A 24,734-nucleotide genomic window follows, 5' to 3' on the forward strand; every position below is an offset into this window, starting at 1 on the left:
ATTAAGTTTTAATCATTTGTATTTATTTTTACATAGGGATGTCAAATTTGTGTATACAATAGGAGAATTTGTGACAGCAATATCAGATTTCTTGTTGTTGTTTTTTTAAATGATTTATATAAACATTTATCATATTTAACAAAATATCCAAAAAAAAAGATTTAAAAAATGTATAATTATGCAAGTATAAAGGTTATTGTAAAATAAATATCATGCTTTTTAAAAATCTTGTTTACTAATATTTTTTTGTATTAATTAACTAATTTCATGTTATTAGAGATATATGTCAAATTGTTGAGTCATCTAGATAATAAGAGTACACATGCTGGATGATAACAGAATATGAATTTTTTTTTTAAAGATTTCAAGGAAGCTACCACATATTGACTTGTAAAGTGTTACCTAGCAACTCTGTATTATTAAAAAGATAAAACAGTGTCTGAAAAAAAAGAAAAACATGTAGCCTAGAAGAAATTTAAAGACTTTGTATGTTAATAAGTATGAAATAAAAGAAAGGTCTTTGTTGTAAGGTGGTCTTTCTTTACAAGTTCTTCAAAGCTCTGTTTTTTTTTCAATAAGATGGCATACAGGCCTTTGTATTGAAAGTGATCATTAAGTGGGGGTGTAATAGTATTTTAACATTTTCACCATTTTTGTATTGAAATTAAACATTGATAAAATAAAACTGTGAGATAGTCAGGGCAGGGTGACACAGACGTTGATAATGATGTTTTCGATTATCTTCATTTTAACAGGGTCATTTCCCGTCAATGAAAGATTGCGGAAATATAATACTGTCCCCTATAATCATCTAATCATGACCTTTACAAGGGATGTCATTAGTGTTATTTCTGTTTGAGGTCAAAATTAATAGACACGGTACAGTAGTATCCTTTCGACATTACTTCAGGGTAATGGTTGATAATGGAATAAATGTTTTTTATTTCCCAGTGGTCAAATTCTGTTAGACTAATGATGGGTCATTTCAGATAATGGCGTCTGCTGCAAACAAGGAAAACAAAGCAAAATACAATAGCAGCTGACGCTGCACTATTTTATTTCTGTATTTTCACGCTACCTCTATAGGGGTGCAAAACAAAGATGAAATTCAATATATTGACTGAGTCTTCTAGTCTACTCTATATGGTTTGATGTTAGATTGAAGATGATTCCATGTGCAGAAATAGATGCAGTTTTTGGAACTTCTCTTGCCTTTTGGCAACAATTTGATTTATTCTTAAACTGCCAGAGACAGTGAAGCAGACAGGATGATCGAGATAGAAAAAGAGAAGGTAGAGAGTGAAAATCTGCCTACCAATATCCATCTGTATAATTGTAATTGGATCAGCTTGTTTGCTAATTAAATGTCAGTAATATTTGATAGATTTCAATAATATTTGATAGATTTTGGGTATGTTTGATAGATTTATTAGAGGTGTTTGCTCAATTGTCGGTTTTCTCAGAGTAGGAGTACATTGAATACATTAGTACATTTGTTCCATCCCCTCTGGGAAATAAACAAAATAAACAAATAAACATGTTATTAAGGTACTTGGTAAAACTTCTTTCTGTCAGCTTTTTTTGTTCATTATTTCTTGGAGATAAATTCATAGAGGGTGCAAATTTATCAGGATGATGAAAATGTTCACCCTTCGAAAAACTGTAAGATAAAGTACTTTTAAAGCTTGTTTCAAGTTGAATTGTAATTTTTTTTAAAAAAACATTTAGTAGCTTTAAGTACAGAAACAAAGAAATTAAACCTGTGGTATGGGCCCAGTATGGTCTAATAAATAAAACAAAACAAAAAAAAAACAGGCCAGATACCCTTTGTGGACAGTGCCTGTTATTTAGAATGCAAATTGTTTGGCACTCCAGATAAAAATGGTCTTATTTGTACTTGAACCGTTTGTCCAGTATTGACTTATCTGACCAATATGATTTTGTTTGTTTACAAATACTTGACACAAGCATAAAGTAAACTTTATATTACTGCTCAATTGTTAATAAAACCAAATTATATTAGCATTACCATATTGATTTTCAAGTTTGCTATGTTGTTAGTCATGACTTATTTTTAAAGTTCATCGAAACACTGACATACTTTGTTCCTTACATTCTTTGAGTGAAAGAACTATGATACATTTTGACACTATAAATATTCTGTTATTATAAATCTATTTGAAATATTTGCATTATAATTTATGTGAAGTGTTCTTGAGAAAGATCAGCTGTTCGATTTCTTTCAAAAGCTGGTTCCATTTTAGAGTATATTTTTGTAAATGTGAAGTTTGTTTACCATTCTAGATCTTACAATATTATAACAAACTATCAATATTTTTATATAAACATACTTATTTTAACTTCACTTGAAAAAGCTTGAAGCTTATTTTAACCATTTCCATGTCCGCTTTTTCAAATTAAGAAGCACTTGGGTGTCAGGAAACAAGGTATGATCCTAGAGGGACTCAAACCCATGATGCTGAATGCCATGTACACCCTAGCTACTTAGGCCACACCTCATCAATGTTGCTAAAGACTTTAAATTATCTGTCTCATTACATTGTGACTTCACATTAAAGTTCTCAAGAATGTTGGTTTCAATGTAAGAACCCTTTATATTGTAACTGCTAATATGACCTCAACACTGTTTCACTTAGAGCCTTGTTAACTTGACTGTAACAATGTTTGTTACACTTTTAGAACTCTTTAAGAATATTGTAACTTTGCCTATATGAGCTCTTAGAACCCTTTTGTATTGACCTCAGTACTGTTTGTTTCATTTAGAAACTTTTATTGTGACTTGCTAAAATGACCTCCACACTGTTTAAACCATTTAGAAAACTTGATATTGTGAATTTGCTAAAATGACCTCTACACTGTTTTACTTAGAGCCCTCAAGATTGCATCTATGCTAAAATAACCAAATTTTAACCAAACTTAAAACCAAACCAAACTAATTTTAAACACATTGCAACTGTGTTGACAATATCCTGAGATTTTAAATAGTATGTTTCAATCTGGTGTCAGGAATGTAATTTAAGGCTGCTATGTGTTCTTTATTGTCAATTATGTGAGGTATACTGGTTATGTCTCTGCCACACATAGATGTACTAGGCAATTTTAATTTCCTTTCAGTCATAATGAAGATTTAATAATACACGCTTAATTGTATTTTGTCTGCCATTTGAGAAAATTAAATTGCTCTTTTACATGCAAGTGTTACAAGCATTTTAAATTATGTATATAAATACTGACAGAATAATGTAACAGATTTGTAACTGGAATTTAATGGTTACAGTGTTATACAGAATAACAAATATGTGACATGATTTTAAGGCACAGAAATGTGTGTTAATTTAAATGTATGACTTGATTATGATTGGTAAAATCAAATAATGTTAAATTTATGTGACATGATTACATGTATAAGTTCTATAGATATGATGATATGACAAGATATTTATGTTACAGTTAGACTATGTTGTTGACATGTAACATGATTTAAATGGACAATTGAAATTATTATTATAGTTATATGTGACATGATTTAGTTCTGCATGTGACATGAATTTAAGGAAATGTGAAATAATATTCTAAATTTGTGATATGAAACTGAGTTAAGATGACAATTAATTAAACTGTCAAAGTGATATAGAAATGTGCCACAATTTTAAAGGTAAATGGCCAGTTAATACAAAAATGTGACATGATTTATCTGAATTATTCATTGAATTATTTATTCATTTAACACAGAATCAATTTCACAGTTCATACAGCTCATTTCATTTTTTATTGCATTATACAGTATCAGTTTTCAAAATTTAACATTTTACATTATAACCTTAACAGCATAACATTTTATATCATAGTTTTTAAAGTTTAATAGCATAAATATACTAGTATATGTATAGAAAATTTAATAGAAATTGAAAAAAATTATGCATTTTTTTTGCAAAAATTTAATCAATTTTTTTTTTATATAAAAATGAAAAGATCTTATCTATATAATGATATATCTACCTGAAAATTTTATGACATATTTTTGCAAAATACCTTAGATTTTTCACTGAAGTGTGCATGTCATATTTTTATAAAAATGTATATAAAACAAGCAGAGATAAGATAGGGGTGGAATATTACTTTTATTATAAATGTATCAGTATCACTTTGACCCAGCTAAATAAATAGCATGGCTGCCAAGACATATGAGTCATTGATTGTAATGTAAAATTTATAATTAAATTGAAGTAAGGCCAAGATAAACATTGACATTCGTTTGTGACATGGAATAAAGAATACTGCAAAGGTAGACAGTTTATATATGTGTCATACATGAAACTAAAGTGAGAGGTCCTCGAAACATATGAAGGACCATTACATACAGACACATGGCATCATTAGAAAACATTGATATTTTAGTTGTGTGATTAAGTTTTTATACGCCCGTTTGAAAAACGGGACGTATTATGGGAACGCCCCTGGCGGGCGTATGGGCGGGCGGCGTCCAATTTTGTCCGGAGCATATCTCCTACATGTATGGAGGGATTTTAATGAAACTTCATAGAAATGTTCACCACTATGAGGAGCAGTGTCGCGCACATGAACCAGGTCTCTAGGTCAAAGGTCAAGGTCACACTTAGAGCTCATTGAAAAATGCTTGTCCGGAGCAAAACTTCCACATGTATAGAGGGATTTCAATATTACATGGCACAAATGTTCACCATTGTGAGGCGGAGTGTCGCGCGCAAGATTCAGGTCCTTGCGGTCAAGGTCACACATAGAGGTCAAAGTTCAGATAAAAATATGAAGATGTGTATATGGACCATTTAGTCATCATTTATTGAGGGATTGTAACACAAATGGTCATTATCAAGACTATGGCTGTGATACATATATAATTTAGGTCAATATATACAAGGTCAAGGCCACTAAAGATGATGAAATATCCAGATTTTGTCCGGAGCATATCTCCTACACGCATGGAGGGATTTTAATGAAATTTCATGGAAATGTTCACCATTATGAGAAGCCATGTCACGCACATGAACTAGGTATCTAGGTCAAAGGTCAAGGTCACACTTAGAGCTCATTGAAAAACGCTTGTCCGGAGCAAAACTTCCACATGCATTGAGGGATTTCAATATAATTTAGCACAAATGTTTACCATTGTGAAGCTTACAATTCAGGTCCCTGCAGCCAGGATCACTGTCACTCATAGAGGTCAAAGATCAGGTAAAAATATGAAGATTTTTATAAGAACCATTTAGTCATCATTTATTGATGGATTGTAGCACAAATAGTAACTATCATGACTACAGGTGTGACACATTTAATTTAGGTTAATATTTGCAAGGTCAAGGTCACTGGAGATGATTAAATACCCTGCGACCAAGGTCAAGGTCACACATCCTGTGCATATCTTCCCTACTGATTTGTTTTAAGGTTCATTTAACAACACAGTGCCAAGAATAAAAACTTGCTTGCTAGATAACACTTATCCATAATGCCCCCATCTCCATCTAAAGCTTTCGTAAACGGGCGTATTTTGTGACTATGGCACCCTTGTTATAGTTTAATCTTTACCGTGTTAAATATCTTAAATGGACTTGTCCAACTTCAAATCTTGACAAAATCTTTAATCCTTTTAGGAAAAATTTCCATTTATTTACAACTGACTTTACAATTTGACTGAATTGCAAACAGTGCTGACAATGATCAGGCAGCCAGTGGATGTACTGGCTGATCTTGATCTGCATAAGATGTAGGGGTAAGGCTAAGGGTTAAATAAAGATTTCTGCAAGGACTTGATGTGTGCAGAATATGGTTTACATATTGTGACGGCAGAGAAAGCGAAAGCGACAGAAATGTCATATTTAGATGCTCGTTCATTGGTTACTTTTCTCCGGGGTTTCATATTGTGACAACAGGGAACGTGTTTTTATGTTTGACTATGATACAAAAGAGAAAGAACATCAAAACACTCGGCAATCTCGGGGGGGGGGGGGGGGTATAAATCAGATAGCCTCGTGTTTCGATGCTCTTATTATTACTTAACTCTGTCAAGTCTTATATCTACAATCTCTGCTATAGTCAAGGCAACAAATTCTGAGAATAGAAACAAAAGATGACTGGCCACAGTGTTTGTTGGACTGAGCCCAGACCATTAGACTGGTATACAATATCATCTTATAAAATCTTCCATTTCTGGTGACAGTCTATCTGATACTTCTTTGGAAACATATTTCTTGTATTATTAGTAAATAAAAGGCTTGGTTTAGAAACCATTCTTGTAAAGTGTGGTTTGTTGTCCACTTCCTTTAAACAGTCACTAAAACTGTCTTTAAGAAGTTTATTAGTTGTAAATTTCCTGCCTTATAGTTTTGAAGTACTATTACACACAGTCTGGTTTACCACCCACGCAGATTTTATGTCACAGAGAATAAAGTGAATTTCATTTTTTATGAGAATATATCATGAAAATAGAAAATAAAGAATCAATTCAAGACATTAAATTAGGTTTTCAGGTGTTATTATGAAACAAAATTGCACAAAACACTTAAAATTGCAAAATGCACTTGCTGCCCCTGCTAAGGTGTCAGACTTCTAGTTGTAGTCTGGTGACAAGACACTTTGTTTAAGTGTCCATTTACAGTTTATTTTGCAGTGCATGTTACAGCTCTTAAACTCAAATGGTGTAAAGAATTTGCCCTGGAACAGTTCACTCAAATTGTAAGGAATTCCAAAATTTGAGTTACCAGGTCAGAATGCATGGAAGTGCAGGCTGGCTTTGTTCTCTATACTGTAGGCAATGGCTAACTGCAGGTCCTTGGGTAAATCAAAGGTTTTTCTTCCACTGTGTTTCACACTTAAAAATTAAGTTTATACACTCCTCAATAGTTGACTGATGATTTCCAAGACAGTTGCTGACTTTTCCATTATCAAGTTAATGATTGGCCATGCAGGCATGTAATTGCTGTCGATTTAAGTTGCATATACCAATGATGCCACTGAGGTTACTGATAACATGTATTACTTTGGGTTGCTAGGTATCATTTTAAAATTGTAATATGTCAACTAAGCTATCAGTATAATGCAAGATTTCTTAAGAAATTCTGTTTTCATGTATATTCAAACTATGTTTAAAGTCCATCCAGTCTTGGGGAAATTAATTGGGTCTTGTTAAAGGGTGGATTCTTAGAACAGGTATATATGCAATGCATATTACTTGTTTTAAAATTGAAAATAAGAATGGTATCTGATATTTTGTTTTGTATAAATAGTCTGTATTTTGAGGTGCAACTGTAATACTCTTGAAATTAAATGCTGACTCATAGATAACAGTTTCCTAATAAGGTGTTTGTATCTTATAATGATACCTGACAAATGTGGTTGATTTGCAGTAAACAACAATTTGTTACTTAATGTAACAGATTATAATACAAGATAAAGTTGCGGTGGTTTTTTAAGAGCCCTGTTACGGCCCAAAAGGTATAATGATGTGATTGTATGGTTTATTTCACAGGGACAGTATCTGTTCATTATACATTATTAACATATTAATTAAATGTAACATTGTAAGAAGGTAGTTCTATGTCAACTGGGGTCAGTCATTTAAAACAGGTAATTGAATATGTTACATTGTCTCTCCAGAGTAACATTGTGTTTTTTGTGAGTTTCATAAGTTCAACCATGCAAACTTATGGTAATGAAGACATAAATTATACAACAGTATTTTTTGTCCCAATTAACATATTTAATCTGTCTTAGGATTGACTTAGTCACTATATTACATATATCTTTAACAGTAGCAAACAAATGACTGGTTTAAAAGCGGTTATAAGTGTCATTCTACCATTTTCATGAACTGTTTATAGTAAAATTATAGTGTAATTATAGTGTAATTTGATGTTTTAAAGAGATTTTATATAATTTTTTGTATAGATATATCATATGTCAGATTTATGAAAATTATAGTTCTGTATAATTCTTACATCTTGAATAGTTAGTTAGTTAGTAAGTAAGTTAAGTCATTATGCGAGATATTTGGAATAAAATGATTAACTCGGACCACCAAAGAAACAAATACTTTCATTCAATAGCCATTATTTTTAAGCATGTAATAAAAATTTGAATAGTCAAAATGGTTATATAGTTTTTATGATAGATTTAGATATGTAATTAGATATATATCCTGTCCATTTAAAAACATAGATATCCTGTCCATTTAAGGTAAAGTACATAATATTAAATATTAAATAATTATTAATAATATTAATGAAAGTCAAAGGGTGGTGATATAAGACAGGTGGTTTCTTAGTAAAGGTTAATAAGTAAGTAAATGAGCAATAATAGTTGAAAAGCATTGATTTCCTAGTGTAAAATTTGTGTTACATTGCAAGTTTAATTAAAAAGATTGCATTTAGTTTCATTAGTGAAGGGAAAATTCATATTTTGAAGATAATTGATCAATCCTGGAAGAAATTGCCTTATTTGTGACTGCAGACAGTGTTAGGTTTATTTATAGGGTCATTTAAATTTTCAGTATATTTATTTGTGTTATTTTTATCATTTCAGAAAACATTGTAATAACAGAGGATGATTCCAGTAACAGTAACAATAGAGTAAATCCTTCTTCTTCTTTAGGTAAGTTCACTTACAATACATCTAATGATGCTTTAAACCACTTGCATCTCTCTGCTATGTGGATTCTTTCATGTTAGGAAGCTTAGATATAATACAGGTAGCCTACTGAATGCTGGTGGTTCTACTCAGGCGTCCGTTTGTGTCTGAATTAATGCATGGATGGGGAGCCTGAGATCCTCCTCCACCAGTTAAAAGCTGTGTTGGTGCAAGCCCAACCAAAAACAAACAAAAAACAAAACTTACAATAATATGGTATCAGGTGATGAAACTATTTATTTGACATATGGAAGATCATTTGCTTTGTTCCTTATTCTAGTAATTGCATCAATGCTGGAAATTGTCAGCCTATGTGCCTTTCATGTAAAGTGAGTCGTGTGCTTAGAATGGCACCATTTTCCAATGAAATTTACACACTACTTAAAGAGAAAAGTGTCAAATAAAACTTATAAGTTATTGAAGTGCAACATGCTAGAAAAGAATGAAGTTGACATTTACTTTTTAGAAAGTCAGGTTTGTACTAATACAGACTAAAAGGATCATCTCCTAAACACATTGAATGCTGGTGATGATGACATATGTAATGTAAATCTAGCCAACTATTCTTAATCTTTTCTTCTTTTGTAGAAACATGTAAACAGCCATCATTGCAAGGAACATGTAGAGATTTCAAAGTAAAATGGTATTATAACTCAGAGTCAGGAATCTGTGAACGATTTTGGTATGGTGGTTGCGATGGCAACGATAACAGATTTGACAACGAAAATGACTGTAAACTGTCCTGTGTACGCAGTGTTACCCCTGTTACAGAAGAAGGTAAGTACAGTAGAACTAATACATCCCTATACAGACCAATATAGTAAAACCTGTATGTCATTACCAATTTTTGAAATGGTTTGTAAACATGTGATATTTGCTGGCAAGTAATCACATAAAATAAATATGAAGGATTATATTTGAATGATTAAATGAACAAATAAGATACTGGCATTGAGTTTCAGATGTGACTGAATCCATATTATTATGAGAATCTAGGTTTGGGTTCAATTTAGTACTTCTAGCTTATGGAACGTCGGTGGTTCTACTCAGGTGCCCGTTGTGCCTGAAAAAAATGCACGGAGGGGCACCTGAGGTCTTCCTCCACCAGTAAAGCTGGAACGTCGCCAAATTACCTATACTGTGTCGATGTGACGTAAAACCCAAATCAAACAAAACAAACCAAAATTTAGTACTTGTTCATCCTATGTGTGTACATGACTGAAACAGACAAGAAGTCCTTTCTATTTTGGTATCTTATACTTGAATAGTATATGTCAAATAAATGTTCTATATTAAATGGATAAAAATACTGAGAATTTGTTTCAATGAAAGGGAAACAATGTTAAAATTGAAAATGTACCACCATGAGGCTAGAACAAATGGAAGAGTTATTTACCATTTTGATATCTTTTCACCGATTTACAGAAATATTGCTTATCACCCTTTCCCTTGCTATGAACTTTTGTATAGAATAACAAAGACAAAAGCAATGCCAAAGAGACACCATTTTTCACTATACAGTCTTATATAATTGCCCTTCCTTTAAAGACAAAAACTTCCCTTTCTGCTCCATTTTTCAAAGGAAATGTGTGAAAAGTAATTTCCATTACAGAATTATAAATCCATAAAAGGTCTATCTCCAGACATTGTGATTGAAAACATTTCTATTTCTGCTGGTAAATCCTCTAAAACTTTGTAATTTGTATGCAATCAGTTATTGCATGTCTTTGAGTGATGGATTGCATGTTTTGGTTGTAACTTTCTGTACAAGGAAAATATAATTGGTCATGTCTATTTCCTATTCTGAGAGATGGATTCTATATTGTGGTCGATATTGAAAGGAAAACCATTGTAATGAAAATTCCACATTTTCACAGTGATGCATAAAACTTACAGCCGTAACTCTTTCCAAATTATAAAAATTAAAAATTCATTCTCCTATATATTATAAATAAGAAATAGTACACAGCAGTGGTCTGATGGTCTTATGATATAGCATTATCAATTATTATTATGACTTATCAATTAGCCAGCAAACATTTAACAGACCGGAGGCTGTAGTCCGTTCAATGTGTTGGGGCTGTCTTTGTGTTGGACAATATCCTGTCACTTATAGGTCATTCATTACAATATGTTGTTATTAATTTATGTAATCTGATCACTTTTCAATGTTGTTATGTAAAATGAATTGATTCATTTGTAAAGTATACAAAAATCATTGTGAATTTCAAAATAACTTTAGTATTATCATAATATTTCTGTCATGCAAAACTTTGCATAATCTTTTGGAGCATAAAAATTTAGTTAGTCTTGCAAAATATAAAGGAAATTGTCATTATTCAGTGCAGTTTACAGATTACTCTTGCAGACGTAATGTTGCTGCGTAAATTCAGCATTTTTTTTAAAGTTGAGTAATAATGAATACTGATGATTTGGCATTTTGCATATCATTTACATATTCAAAATGTTTACCCTTTCAAGTTCATTACAGTGTAAATCATTTCTCCATCAATCACATGAGCTTGTTTAAATTGCTGGTTATATAATTATATTATGCAATAATAAATAAATCTGTATATATATATGGCATAATCTGTTTTAAGCATTATGGTTTGTATATTATATAGCTATGAAATATGATGGTAATTTTTTACTAAATCCTATGTAATGGAACGATTTAGATGTGGGCATTTGTTTCTTCTCTTTTAAAGCAATTCTAAAGATATTTCAATGTGCATCTCTTGTCAGTGTGAGGCATTCTATGACATTCATACGTAATGCGTTCATTTTTTTGGACAGTCAACTGCGTTATTTAAGAAATTTGCACATTTTAAGTTAACTTGATTGATAAATTTTATGGTAGAATAGAAATGAATGGGTAACATTAACAAGACATGCAGTTTTTCATAGTTTAAATCATTTTATTTGATTTCTGAATTACATAATATATATTATTATATTCACATCAAATATATAAGGCTCCGAAACATGTACTACAATCTTAAGGTTGAACATGGCTAAATGTTGTGTTTGATTTTGGAGGTTGGGTATTTTGATTTAAGGGTCACATTGAGTTGGTTTCAACAAAGAGCAAAAAATATCTATTTTTGAAATGAAACAAAACTTTGTATAAATTATCATGTTAGGAGCTAGAGATATGTAAATAATACAAATCATGTTCATAGTGTTGTATAAGTTACGATAAAAATAATGAAAATATTTTCAGTAAAATATTGAAAATCACATATCTTACAGTTTTTCTGCAAAAATCTCACAAAAATCACATAATATTACTTTGCTAAATTTTTATGGAGAAACTCATGTTGCCTGATCATTCTCTAAAAAAAATTTAATATTAAAGCAGCACGCCTCCAGATTCATGCTTATTTTCATGAAAATTTTGGAAATTTGTTTAAAAGTTGTATGTAGTGAAATAACCAAAAGGAAGCAATTTACAAATTATCAATGGCACCTACAACCCCATAAATTACGAAAAAGAGGACAAAATATGCAAAAATTGCCCAACACAGTAGAAATATAGTTATAAATACTGAAAAATCAGTTATTAATCGCACATAACATGGAAATTATTACTTGAATCTTGAATATTTTTACTTTTCCTAAAAGCTTAGTACATTTTTCTCAAATTTGATTTTATTGAAATATTTTCGCTCATCTGGAGGCATGTAGCTTTAAGTTTAGTCATAACACTATAAACACACTAAATATCTTCAATAGACTTGTCTTTCATATGAATAGGGAACAGTGCAGACTGATGTTGGCTGATTTTGGTCAGCAATCTAGGTTGTTTTCAAGGTAGAATCAGTTGCTGCCAGCTCTGTGAAAGTTAATCATTAAAATAAAAGAACAATTATGGAAAACATGCAGTCATTGATATGATTGATTTGCCTTATTATTTGACCTGTTATGATAAATAAGGCAGTGTTCGTGTACTTTCAGATACATTGTTTAGTCAGTGTGTACATGTATCTGTAATGGACACAGAGTAGGTCAAGAGGCCATCATTGGGCTTCCCTTGACAACATGCTTGAACCTTGGACATTTAAATCCACTTTTTCCAAGTGTTAGGTTATTAGAGCTCTTAATGGTCTTTTTCATCTCGCCCAAATTAGGTCACCATGCCACTTAAATACTTATCCTCGATTTTGAAATGTTATTAAATACAACAGGCTCCTGCCACCCACCACCTCCTCGCAAAGACCAAGACTGATGTATCACTTATATGACTGACTCATTCATAAAGTTTTATTGCCATTTTGAAGCTTTTTCTGTATACTATAATTATAAGGCTGACGAATAAAATCTTATTCAGTTTTACTTATACTTAGTCATCTTGGACTAATCATGCCTCCAGAATTGGAGAGTATTTTGAAATGTGTCTCTGTTATGTACTTGACATTCGGGTGAAGGTCGAATGATTCTTTTCCTGTGGAATGTCCTGTTTTTCAGTCCAATTAAATTCATCTGGAGTTTAGATGAAAGCATTGCCACTTATTTTTGCTTTTAAGCACAGATTTTTACCCTTGTGAGAATTGCTTTACAAGATGTATTTCCTGATGAAGCAATAAATAGAGGTTTGTTTGCAACTCTAGATTACATTTATCCTTCCTAATTGATTCTCAACATGGAATTTAGCTTTCATATTTCTTTGTTTTCACACAAATAAGTGGGTAATTGATGCATAATGATGAAATTCATGGATAATAGCCTACTTTCATTTGATTGTCTCTGCTTCCAGAAATAACACAATTTTTTGTTTTTTATGTATCATTTATCTTAAAGCTGTAATTATAATTAGATTCTAAAATCTAGTGTTTTTAATTGTTGAAATCTAGGACTAATGTTGCATGATATTTCCAAGCTGCATTCATAGCTCCCTTGGTGTCTGCTTTATAAATTGCTGAATTTTCTGCAAGTCTGCAAGATTTATCATAGCTATACCAACATTTGAACAAGTAAACTTAATAGATCCACCATGTCTTAAATAAATCTTAGAGAATTAAACAAGGCTTAGAATTGATCTCCTCATCTATTAACTTCTTTCTAAATTTTCACATTTCATTTTGTTAATAACTCTCGTTGGAGCCACATGAAATAAGTTACTGCTATAAAATACTCAAATTATGTAGATTATTTCGATTGATATACAGTGATATTTTCCAAGGGGCTTCTGAATTCTAAGGATTTTTGTTTTTGATCGCTACTTGTGCCGTAGTATATCAAACAGAAATATAAACTTGTATATTACAGCTGTCGGGACTTGCTCAACTTTGAATATTGAAAATACAAAGAGATTATTGAGTGATTATTATTGTATAACAAAATCATCTCACATCTGTTACAATAAATATCCATTCCTGTCTGACTGTTATGTAACTGTTATATAACCTTTTTAAAAAAAATCAGATTTTGTATAGCCTTATCTATGGGCCACTTTTGTCTTAATTGAATTATACAGTAGATGATTAATCATTATACTTGTTCGACTATTCCTGAAAAACCCTTAAATTCATATGATGCCTTCAATTATTTCAGAAACATCAAACTTTTCATTAAACTTCATTACTTTTTAAGTCCCAATTAAAACAGCCAGAAGAAAGCATTTTAATAGACTGTTATAATTACTGTTAAATCATGAAAATTTTTGAAAAAGGAGTTTCACAAAACTTAAGACAGTTGAAAATTAAGTTATTTCTAAAGTATGTCAAGGTCACTATTTAATCAAAGAAAGAAGGGATTACTCAATTCTTAATTATGGTTAAGAATGTTCTGTCAAAAGATCATGAATAATTTGTACATTAACAAGTGTCCAGTAGATATATGCATATATTTCCTATTATTCATCAATATTGATTTCTTGATATGCAAATACAGAATATTCTAATATACTAGGACAATGAGGGAGATGATAAAAAGTTTTACAGTTTCTTGGCAAAAGATTTTAGTACTTGTTATTTACTGCATACCAATATTTGTTCTACACAAAAACTTTTATGACACAATTTTCAGTAAAGGTTACAGTAAAGGGTTGCTCATATCTAATACTCTTGGCAAAACCTTCGAATCAAAGATTAATAGAACTGAAGAACAGCTGACAGCTATGGCTTACAACCTAAAGCTTTTGACCTTACAACCAGAGATTACAACTTAAGGTTACAACCAAATTTACAGCCATGGCTTACAAGTTAAAATCAAGAATACAACCAAAGTAACGACCAAGTCTTTATGTAGCTTACAACCAAAGTTTAAAACCAAATTGTACAACCAGAGCTTAAACTAAAGCTTGCAACTGCATCATAAAACTTTGATTAATTAAGCAATTAGAGCTTGTATCAGTAAAGCAGAATGACTTAAACTAATACTTTTCTTCCTTTAGACAATTATTTGTCATACAACTTTTCTTCTTTTAGACAGATATTTGTCATACATTTAGCAAACACCATTAACAGAAAATGACTCCCAACACTCCCTTAGAAAAGCATTAGAAATTGCTATTACTATATATCTCAAGAGATCTTTCTTGCCTCTATCACCCCCCCCCCACCTTCCCCATTCTCATTCAGTCCTAGAAACTTATAAAGAATATATCTTCATTTGGCACTATTCTGCCACTCCCTTTGGGAGCAAAAAATCTCATTTTATAGCGCAGTGAACACATAATGAGTCCATTTAATATCAATCTATCTCCTAAAATGTGTGAAATGTGCTTGTTCCAAAATAGTCTAGACAGAAAATTGTCTTTTCTGTAATGTCAGCCTTGGGGAAAACATTGTTGTTTATAAAGAGGAGACACTCCATTATATATTGCCATCACTCACCCTTAGAATCATTAAGCTGTTGCATGTTTTCATCTTTTTCTTTTTTATGCTCCTTCAGTGGAGAGTGTTGTTGTTGTTGTTGTTTCGAGCTTCCATTATATTTATTGTTTTTCATTTTAATAACACATTCATGAATTGATAGATATCTCTGATGCAATACTTTACATTTCATAGATTTAACTTTTGGTGGATTTTCATGTTGATAGGGTCAAGGCCATTGATGCTAAAAATAGATTTTACAAATTTTTTCAACATTGTATGACCATCATTATACAATGTATATCATGAATAAAGTATTGCAACAATGACAAGAGCTGTAATGCCAATAAGCATACAATAAAAATGGATGTTAGCTTGATCATACAATGATATTGCATTTGATGAACAAAAAGACTTAATGCATTTACAAGTATTACAATAATTTTTCCCATTTCTGTTAGATTTTTAGATCTTGGAACAGATAAGTTACTTTCAAATCTGTGTCATATGTTTGGGTTTTTATAGGAATATTCAAATGTTTGATTTATCTTTTCATGTTTGCTTAACTGTTAAGTTTTAAGAGATTTATTTGTACTCCAAAGCTTTTTGAAAAATGGCACATTTAATATGTGGAAGTCAAATAAACAAATCAGCAGTAAAAATTGAAGTCTTTTTTGTGTGCATAATTTGTTGATCAAAACTATAAGATGATGTATTTCATATGCTTGTCTGATTTTAGTTTGGTGTATGTTGTGTGGACTTTGAAATTTGGGAGATGTGTGTGGGGTTTGCATTTGTCTGATTGCACCCCATAATATCTTGTTACAAAATAATTTTGATCATCGTTTATACCAGTGCTTTAATTATTGGTACTTGAACTCCTCAGATTCTAGTTATGAGGAAGTCTGTTCCAGTGTTGCCTGGTCCTGGTGTTGCTTTAGCCCCGGTGTTGCCCAGTGCAAACAATTCAATCAGTGTTGCATTCGGTCCTGTCCTTTTTCTGGAACAGTATACATGTATCTGTGTTATATATGTTGATGTGAAAGCAGACATACAGGTGGAACCTTGCCAAATATGGAGTGGAAATTTGAGTGCACCATGCTGTCTGCATGCTATCATTAATTTATGATGTTGTTCTAGTGTGTACATCTTTATAAGGGTGTACAAGTAATAACTTTATTGATAATATTCAGCATATGTAATTATAAAATCCATTCTTGAAGTTTTTAAATATTTGAATGAGATATTTCTTTTTTGTGATAGTTGTCCTTTGCTGCTTGTATTATTTCATTAAGGCACTGTCATAAATGTAATTGAGAACAATATTACTTTATAAATTTGTTGTCAATGTTGCAGCCTATCTGAAGCTGTTTAAAATGATATCACAAATATATTGTGAAAGTTTTGCTATATCAGACAAAAGAAAGACTGTATCAGGAAATATAATCTTACAGTAAAAACATTGATTGCATCGGGAAATTACATTATCTCTGTGAAACATTTCCTCTAGTCAGCATAAATACTGAAATGTTTTTTTTTCGTTTACTTATTTACAAACTTGTCAATAAGTTGTCTTATGATTCTTGGCAGCCTGTTAGCCAATCTTTCTTTATTTCCATGTTGAAGTGGCTTAAAGAGCGAAGCCTTTGGTCGTAAAAATAAGAGGGACGCAAAATGGGAAATAAGCTTTTTATTAGATTTTGGTCAGAAAATTTGTTGCTTAATCAGATATGGGATGGTAAGAAATTTGACAATTGATGAATAGGATTGATTTTTGGCCGCAGGATGATTAGATAGAAAAGGTTATATGTGGACATGTCATTGATCAGTTAGGCCAATAAAGAAAATCTTCTGTTTCGGATATCCAGAGGCTTCAACAGTACTACTTTTTGGGGAGGCCAAAGATAGAATTCCGAAAGATGAATCATAGAATCTGTTGCTAAACTTTGCAGTTCCTTTTGGGTTTTTTATTACTACTTGTTTTCTTTACTTTCTTTAAGGAACTCCACTGACTTCTAAAAGCCTAAAAACATAAAATTTGAATTTCTTACGTAAATGAGCTGAGGTACTTCAAACAGAAAGATATGCAAAGATAGTGATTAAACATATCTAGAAATAATTTTGTGCCTTTCTAAGCCCGATTTGGGTGAAACGCTTTTCAATTTAGGATCATTTTTAACAATTTGAATAATAATTCTAGAAAAAAAATGGAGTGGACGTATGATCTGAAATTTTGCTCAAAGGTTATTGGTATAGACTAACATCAAATGAAACATTTATCTTGAAAAATTATTTCCAGTCCCGCCATGTCAAAAACCTTAGTGGAGTCCCTTTAATAATCCTTAACATGTGAAATTTCTTTAATGAACTTACTCTTTTTTGAAATTTGAACAGTCCATATGAGTGTAAGGGATTTCAGTATGAAATCTGCCAACAGTAAAAACATATGATTTGGCATACAGATTTTTTTTTCTGGAAATTTTTACATTCTTTTTATCATTTATCATTTGATAAATGAAACAAAAATAATACATTAGTTAAGAAAGTTAATTTGATACATTATGTTAACGTAAAGGTTTATGTATTTGACTGCTCCATGTGTCCTTGGTTTCTATCTTGTATCACCAATTTAACCATTTTTGTAAAAGTCTGACTGTCTTAATTCATATGTTACTGTTTGGGTTTCGTTTTTTTTTTTTTTTTTATATAAACTTGAAGGAGGAAAAAACACATTTAATATTACTATCAAGTATTATTCATCACATAAAAGTAATAAATCAAGATAATTGGATTATTTGATGTCACTGGTCCCTTTAGTCAGTGTCAATAAGCTTCTGTAGATATCTGTCTATGTTGATATAAATATAGGTCTCTGATCTAAATGTGTCTTCATTTTAATTCTCATAATGTGTGCTAAATGATTTATTGCTAAAACTTCTGTTTATAAAGCTATGTATTTGTTGATAAAGCAGTTAAGATTTTGGCAAAATATCAAAATTAAAAAAAATAATTTAAAATAATGGTCATGTACTTGTCTAATCTTACAATAATATAATTTTGATGTTTAACTTGTTAAAGCTTTTCATGCCATAGTTGTTTTTGACCATTAAAAAAACACAATGTTTTGTTTGTCCTTTGATAGAGAAATATTTGTATTATGGTGTTTTTGTCTTAAAAGAGAGGCACTTATGTTTTTATATTGTTTAAGTTCTTTTTGTCCTTTTTGGTTGTGTTTTTTCACCCTTTGGAACAGACACTAGAAATATGTTGCTTTTGTCCTTTGAAAGAGACACTCCAGAAAAATGTTGCTTTTGTCTTTTGAAAGAGACCCTATAGAAATATGTTGCTTTTGTCCTTTGTAAAAGACACCCATGAAATATGTTGTTTTTGTCCTTTGTAAGAGACACTCCAGAAATATGTTGTTTTTGTCCTTTGAAAGAGATACTCCAGCAATTAGTTGCTTTTGTCCTTTTAAAGAGACCCTATAGAAATATGTTGCTTTTGACCTTTGAAAGAGACATTCCAGCAATATGTTGCCTTTGTCCTTTGAAAGAGTCACTTCAGAAATATGTTGCTTTTGTCCTTTGAAAGAGTCACTCCAGTAATATGTTGCTTTTGTCCTTTGAAAGAGACACTTTTTTGTGCTTTGAAAGAGACACACCAGCAATATGTTGCTTTTGTCCTTAGAAAGATACACTCCAGAAATATGTTGCTTTTGTCCTTTGAAAGTGTCACTCCAGCAATATGTTGCTTTTGTGCTTTGAAAGAGACACACCAGCAATATTTTGAAAGAGACACTCCAGAAATATGTTTGTTTTTTGTGCTTTTAAAGAGACTCTCCAGGATTATGTTGCTTTTGTCCTTTGAAAGAGAGACTCCAGCAATATGTTGCTTTTGTCCTTTGAAAGAGAGACTCCAGCAATATGTTGCTTTTGACCTTTGAAAGAGACACTTGTTACTATTTCCTTCAATCTGTTTGAATAGATTCTGTTTATATTGAGTAATATTTTGTTAATGTTCTCTTTATAAAGTCTCTAACAATAGTTTGTCATTGCTTTTGGATGTAGTTTATCTTTAATCCTTTGAAATATCACTGAGTGATCCTATTATTGATACCAGGACTGGTGTTAAATGTGGGAACTGTTTCAGTTTTAATGATTGTGTGAACTTATTTTAAATCTGCTTAATAAAGATTGGACTCCTGCCGTTTATTGTAACTTCTTCTATGTATGTATTTCAGATATTTGTAAACAGCCCAGCGTGACAGGTAGATGTCGGGCAAGACATATGCGATGGTATTATAACAGTAACCGTAAAGAATGTCTCCAGTTTGTATATGGTGGCTGTAATGGAAATGACAACAGGTTTCGAACCCGCATTGACTGCGAGAGAAGATGTTTATCTGGCACTGAAGGTATGTCTTATGTGGAGAATGAAATCTAGTTGTTTAAAATAAATATAAAAAGAAACAACAAAAAACTAAGTCTGTGAGCCGATGAATTTACAGGGTCCTTAAAAAGGAGGTAATAAATATACTGGCTATCCTGTCCTTATTAAGCTTGTATTGTCCTTAACTTATAAATAAATGTTCATATTAATGCAATAAATTAGTCATGAAAATGGTCATTTATAAAAAGATAGCAATAGTTTCCTAATTTTTATCAAATATATTTATTATAAATTTTTGTTACTAAATGATCAATTTTATATTGAATTTTCTTTTGGTCAATTAAGAAACATACGCCCTGTCAAAGCTTAAACTAAAAAAAAAATCAGTAAATATATATAGCTAAGCCTTTATATAGGAAATCAGGTTTTAGATTTAACACACATTTCCAGACATTTCCGTGGACAGTAAAAACATTCTTCTTCCTTCAAAAAATTAATTTAGTTCAGAAAATTGTACTTTTATTTTTCTAATACATTTGTACCAGCGTGTTTCACAATTTATGTAACCTTGAACTATCGCACTAAAGTTGATTCATTATTTAACGCGGAGACCAGACAGTAAGTGTTTGTTAAGCTTCACTAGTGTCTCTTGACAGAGTTTTTTGTGGTGACATCTTTTTAATGGTGATATTTTGTACCACAATGCTCATTAGCAACCTACATATGAAGGTTACATAGTGCTTGTTTTTGGCCAAAAGTTAACTTGTTTTGTGGGAATCAAAGATATCAACAATTTGTACTTTTAGCAAGCTTCCAGAAAATCTTTTGTAGCACACAAACTAAGTGACTTAGAAATGACACAGTGTTTACATGACAAAATAATTGTCAAAATTCCGTTTTGACAAAATATGTAATAATATCTCTCTTTTATAATAAGTAATGAGCAATTCTTTTATAATAAGTAATGAGCACTTTGCAACTGACCAGACACCAGCTGTCAATCAAATTGATATACATGTATTTCTACTGGTAAGACTATAGCCAATCAGTGACTTGGATTAGAATAAAAGCACACCTCCATGTAGTGCCTTAGAGATTGAGATTCTGTAACCCCTGATGTTGTAACGCCGGCGGTTAGACAAAATCATCTTTCCTGTCTTAGTGGCATATGACACGAGTCGTAAAACAAAAAAAAACAACAACATAATATGATCTGAAGTTTCTCATTAATTGGATATGGCATTAGAATATCTAGAAAGTTATTTTTTATGTTATTTATAAGCTATTCTTTGTATATCAATTTTATATCATAACGCATCATTACATGCAAATTCCTAGTATCGTAACTCTTGGATTTTTCTATGAAGGCATGTTTTCAACCTGGGACAAAAAACGATAATAATATTGCTTAAAAACCACAACGAATATTGTCTGTATAGCAATATCATATTCCTAATATCTGTCTGTGTGTTTATCTTCTTACAAGTATATTTAACCTCTATAATTTTGTTAATCAATAAATTAATCATTCTAATGAATACAGTTACTAAAAAAAAAAGCCATTTTTATGATCAACGATGCTTTTTAAAAAAAAAAAAATATTTTTAACAAAAATGTCTTATATTTATTAAGTTAATAGAGGATATTCAAGTTTTTTCTATAAATACATGATTTATTTTTCATCGAGTGGTATGAAAATAAATATTTCATGAGTGGCGGTAGCCACGAGTGAAATATGGAAATTTTCATGCCACAAGATGAAAATAAATCATGTATTTATAGAAAAACCTTGAATTTTCTATTTATTATATACATTTTTCTCTTTTTTGACATTAAAATTTGAAATAATTTCCCTTAAATTTTGTGTACTGGCAGAATTTAAAAGAAAGTAGTCCGGCAAGACACCAGTGAAAATACGGAAAATATGTTTCACTGCAGTGAAAAATAAATTTTTACAGTGAAAATACGGAAAATGAAAATACGCATTTTATTTCATCAATATTTCATTTATAAGTATATAATAAAGTTGATTATCATCAGTGTTGTCCATAACTTTTTATGATTATTTTATGTGATTTTTTACCATTTAACAGTTCTTATTTATCCCCATAAACACATCGTAAAGCATATGCAATAGTACCCATTAAAATAATGATTGTCCAAGATTTTGTTTTTCTGCACCATGTGATTAAGGGGGCGGAGCAATAAGTCATTTAATGATTGGTGATTGGTCTCTTCAAACAAATGATTATAAAGATTCTTTTCTTTATCGATTGTTGCTACGTGCAAAATACTAAGTAGTCAGTAATAGGTTAGCCTAAAATTTGAACTTTATTCAATGTTTTTGGGTGTTATAATTTTTTTTTTTTTTTAAAAGTAGGTGTTTCAGTGGTATGTAGGCAGAGTGCACTTCACAAAAAGTAAAATGTTTACAGTACAAAGTTGTGACAATTGTATTTTCACTTGATTAAACACTTAACAAATCACAAGTCATAGTTAATTATTATCTCAAGTGGATGAGTAAAAAAATCAACAACTTGTACAGTTTAATCGCTTTTTACGTCATTAAAATAAATATTGTTTCGAAATACGCGCACTAAGATATTAGGATAGTGCTCTTAAGATTTCCGTTTCGGTCAGTAAAATACGATTTTCAGTGTTGATATGTTATAAATAATCGTGATGGTGGTACCTCTTCCGATCCGATCAAAACATCAACATATGTAACAATATTTTGGGCCATAAATAACAAACAGTACTTTATACTCACTTCATGAATGAAATCTTTATAGTAAGTCGAATGATGAGAAAAATTTTGAAGAGCAAAATAAAAAAAAACAAACAATGTTTGATTGTACTCACACCTTGAAGTTATACAGATATAAATACGTAGGTTCAAGGTATAAATAATCAGTATTTTGATACTTTCAAACACTCTAAAACTCCTGCTAGCGCAGATGCATGTGAAAATAATTAAGGTTAAAGCTTTGATAGATGATAGTTATTAAACATTTGCTTGCATAGTTACATCATAATGTGGAATTCAGAGAAGCAGTTTGTAATTGTTGCGATTTTTTTATTGGAAGTTACTCCATGTTTGTTTTTAGCTCTGGGTGACCAACAGAATGATTGTCGAAGGTCAAGGTTTGGGTGTTGTCCAGATGGTGTAACAATTGCTCGAGGAAATAATAATGAAGGATGTCCAAATGCTTGCAAGGTATGTGCAGTTTGTTTTATCTTTGTATTAGCAGAAAAGGCATAAAAATAATTGCGTGATATTGGGTACTGAAAAAGAATAATTAATATCCTCATTAGTATCACTTTAAAATAAAATTTTTAATTTGTTCCCTTCTAATTAAGTTAAGCTAAATATTTTCATATGCAATATCTATTCCTATTCTACTATATTCATTACACAGTGTGTTTTTTTTTATATATATTTTGTATTTTATTTAATTGCATTGGTCTTCATCATTTAGATGAAGATGTTGCATTATTTCATACCACTGAATAAACATTATTTAATACCATTAGATAAACATCAATTTATACCATTGCATAAAGAGATATTACATTATATTATACCATTACATAAAGCAGTTCAGAATTTATGCCATTTAAAGACTATACCAGACATTACATTACTTAAAAAAACATTATTTTATGCAGTTTCATAAAGACATAACATTAGTTTATACTGTTAAGTGAAGACATTTGTATATTATTTCATATCATTGAACATTTATTTCATACCACCAAATAAAGACATTATATCATTAAATAAAAGGCATTCATTTTGAAAATAAAGTTTTTAGAAAAATATAAGTGAATATTGGAAAATAAGATAACTGACTACATGCCACCAAATTGGTAAAAAATAAATTAAGCTAAGAAAACTTAGAGGAAAAAAATGTTAGTATTCACAATCAAAGTAAAACATTGCATGTTATATGTAAAATATTATTGAATAAATATTTCTGCCTGGTTACTAACAGTGTAGGACTATTCTGATTATATATAGACAATGTTAAGGGCTAAGTCTAAAATACTTTTTGTGTGTATTGTTGAGATATGTAGATTAAATCATTTTTTGAGGCATCAAGTACAAATAAAAACACCAATTTGTGTCATAGCATCTTGTCACCAAGATAGGTTCTAGCTGCCATTGAAAAATTTGTTAAAATTGTGCATCAATTTGTCATAGTTAACATTTAGTTAGACAAGATAACCATATGATAGCTATGAGGAACACTTTAGGCATGTAAATTGAATAATTCCAATTGGAACCCAGACATAATTCTCTTCTAACTTGACCAACTTTTTGCTCTATTCAAAGTAATGAAAATTACCAAACTGTTTTATCCTTAAAATACCAAAATGTTTTACCCTTAAAATACCAAAATATTTTAGAATGATTCATTTCTCCATTAAGATACTGACATTTACTGATGGAAGTTGTCTATGAATAGGGTTTTAATTCTGGGCATGTTTATTTATTTATACTAAGAAATCTTAAATTAATGTCTGAACACTTCCATGATACTTGTAATATTATCTGATTATAATATCTCACAAGTTTAAGCTATTAAGTCTCTTTGAGTTTCAGAAGAAAAATCAAGGCTGTATAAACAAAATCATTGAACATTGAAATGTTTTTTGCATTTTATACTTCTTGATATGGGATAAAGCACTTTTCTCATAATATTCTGAATAATTGTTTTATTATTGAGTTTCCTGGAAGGGAGAGGGGAGAAACAATAAATTTTCAATGCAACACAATAATAACTCAGTTCTGTAAAAGATTGGGGTGATGACCGAAGAAGGGCTCATGGTCCTTCTTTATTACCA

At 30.8% G+C, this 24,734-nt stretch overlaps 1 protein-coding gene across 1 annotated transcript in view; it reads left to right on the forward strand.

Annotated features, from left to right (window-relative positions):
• LOC132738562 (papilin-like) overlaps positions 1-24,734 on the forward strand; it is a 270,884-nt gene that overhangs the window by 206,107 nt on the left and 40,043 nt on the right. Inside the window, exons 18-21 of the mRNA XM_060726072.1 lie at positions 8,575-8,643; positions 9,268-9,456; positions 19,738-19,911; positions 22,994-23,103. Coding sequence (XP_060582055.1) covers positions 8,575-8,643; positions 9,268-9,456; positions 19,738-19,911; positions 22,994-23,103 — 542 coding nt within the window. The remainder of the gene's footprint in view (positions 1-8,574; positions 8,644-9,267; positions 9,457-19,737; positions 19,912-22,993; positions 23,104-24,734) is intronic.

The sequence above is a fragment of the Ruditapes philippinarum genome, unplaced genomic scaffold, assembly GCF_026571515.1.
Source record: "Ruditapes philippinarum isolate M1 unplaced genomic scaffold, ASM2657151v2 ctg298_1_1_1_1, whole genome shotgun sequence".
Lineage (NCBI taxonomy): Eukaryota > Metazoa > Mollusca > Bivalvia > Venerida > Veneridae > Ruditapes > Ruditapes philippinarum.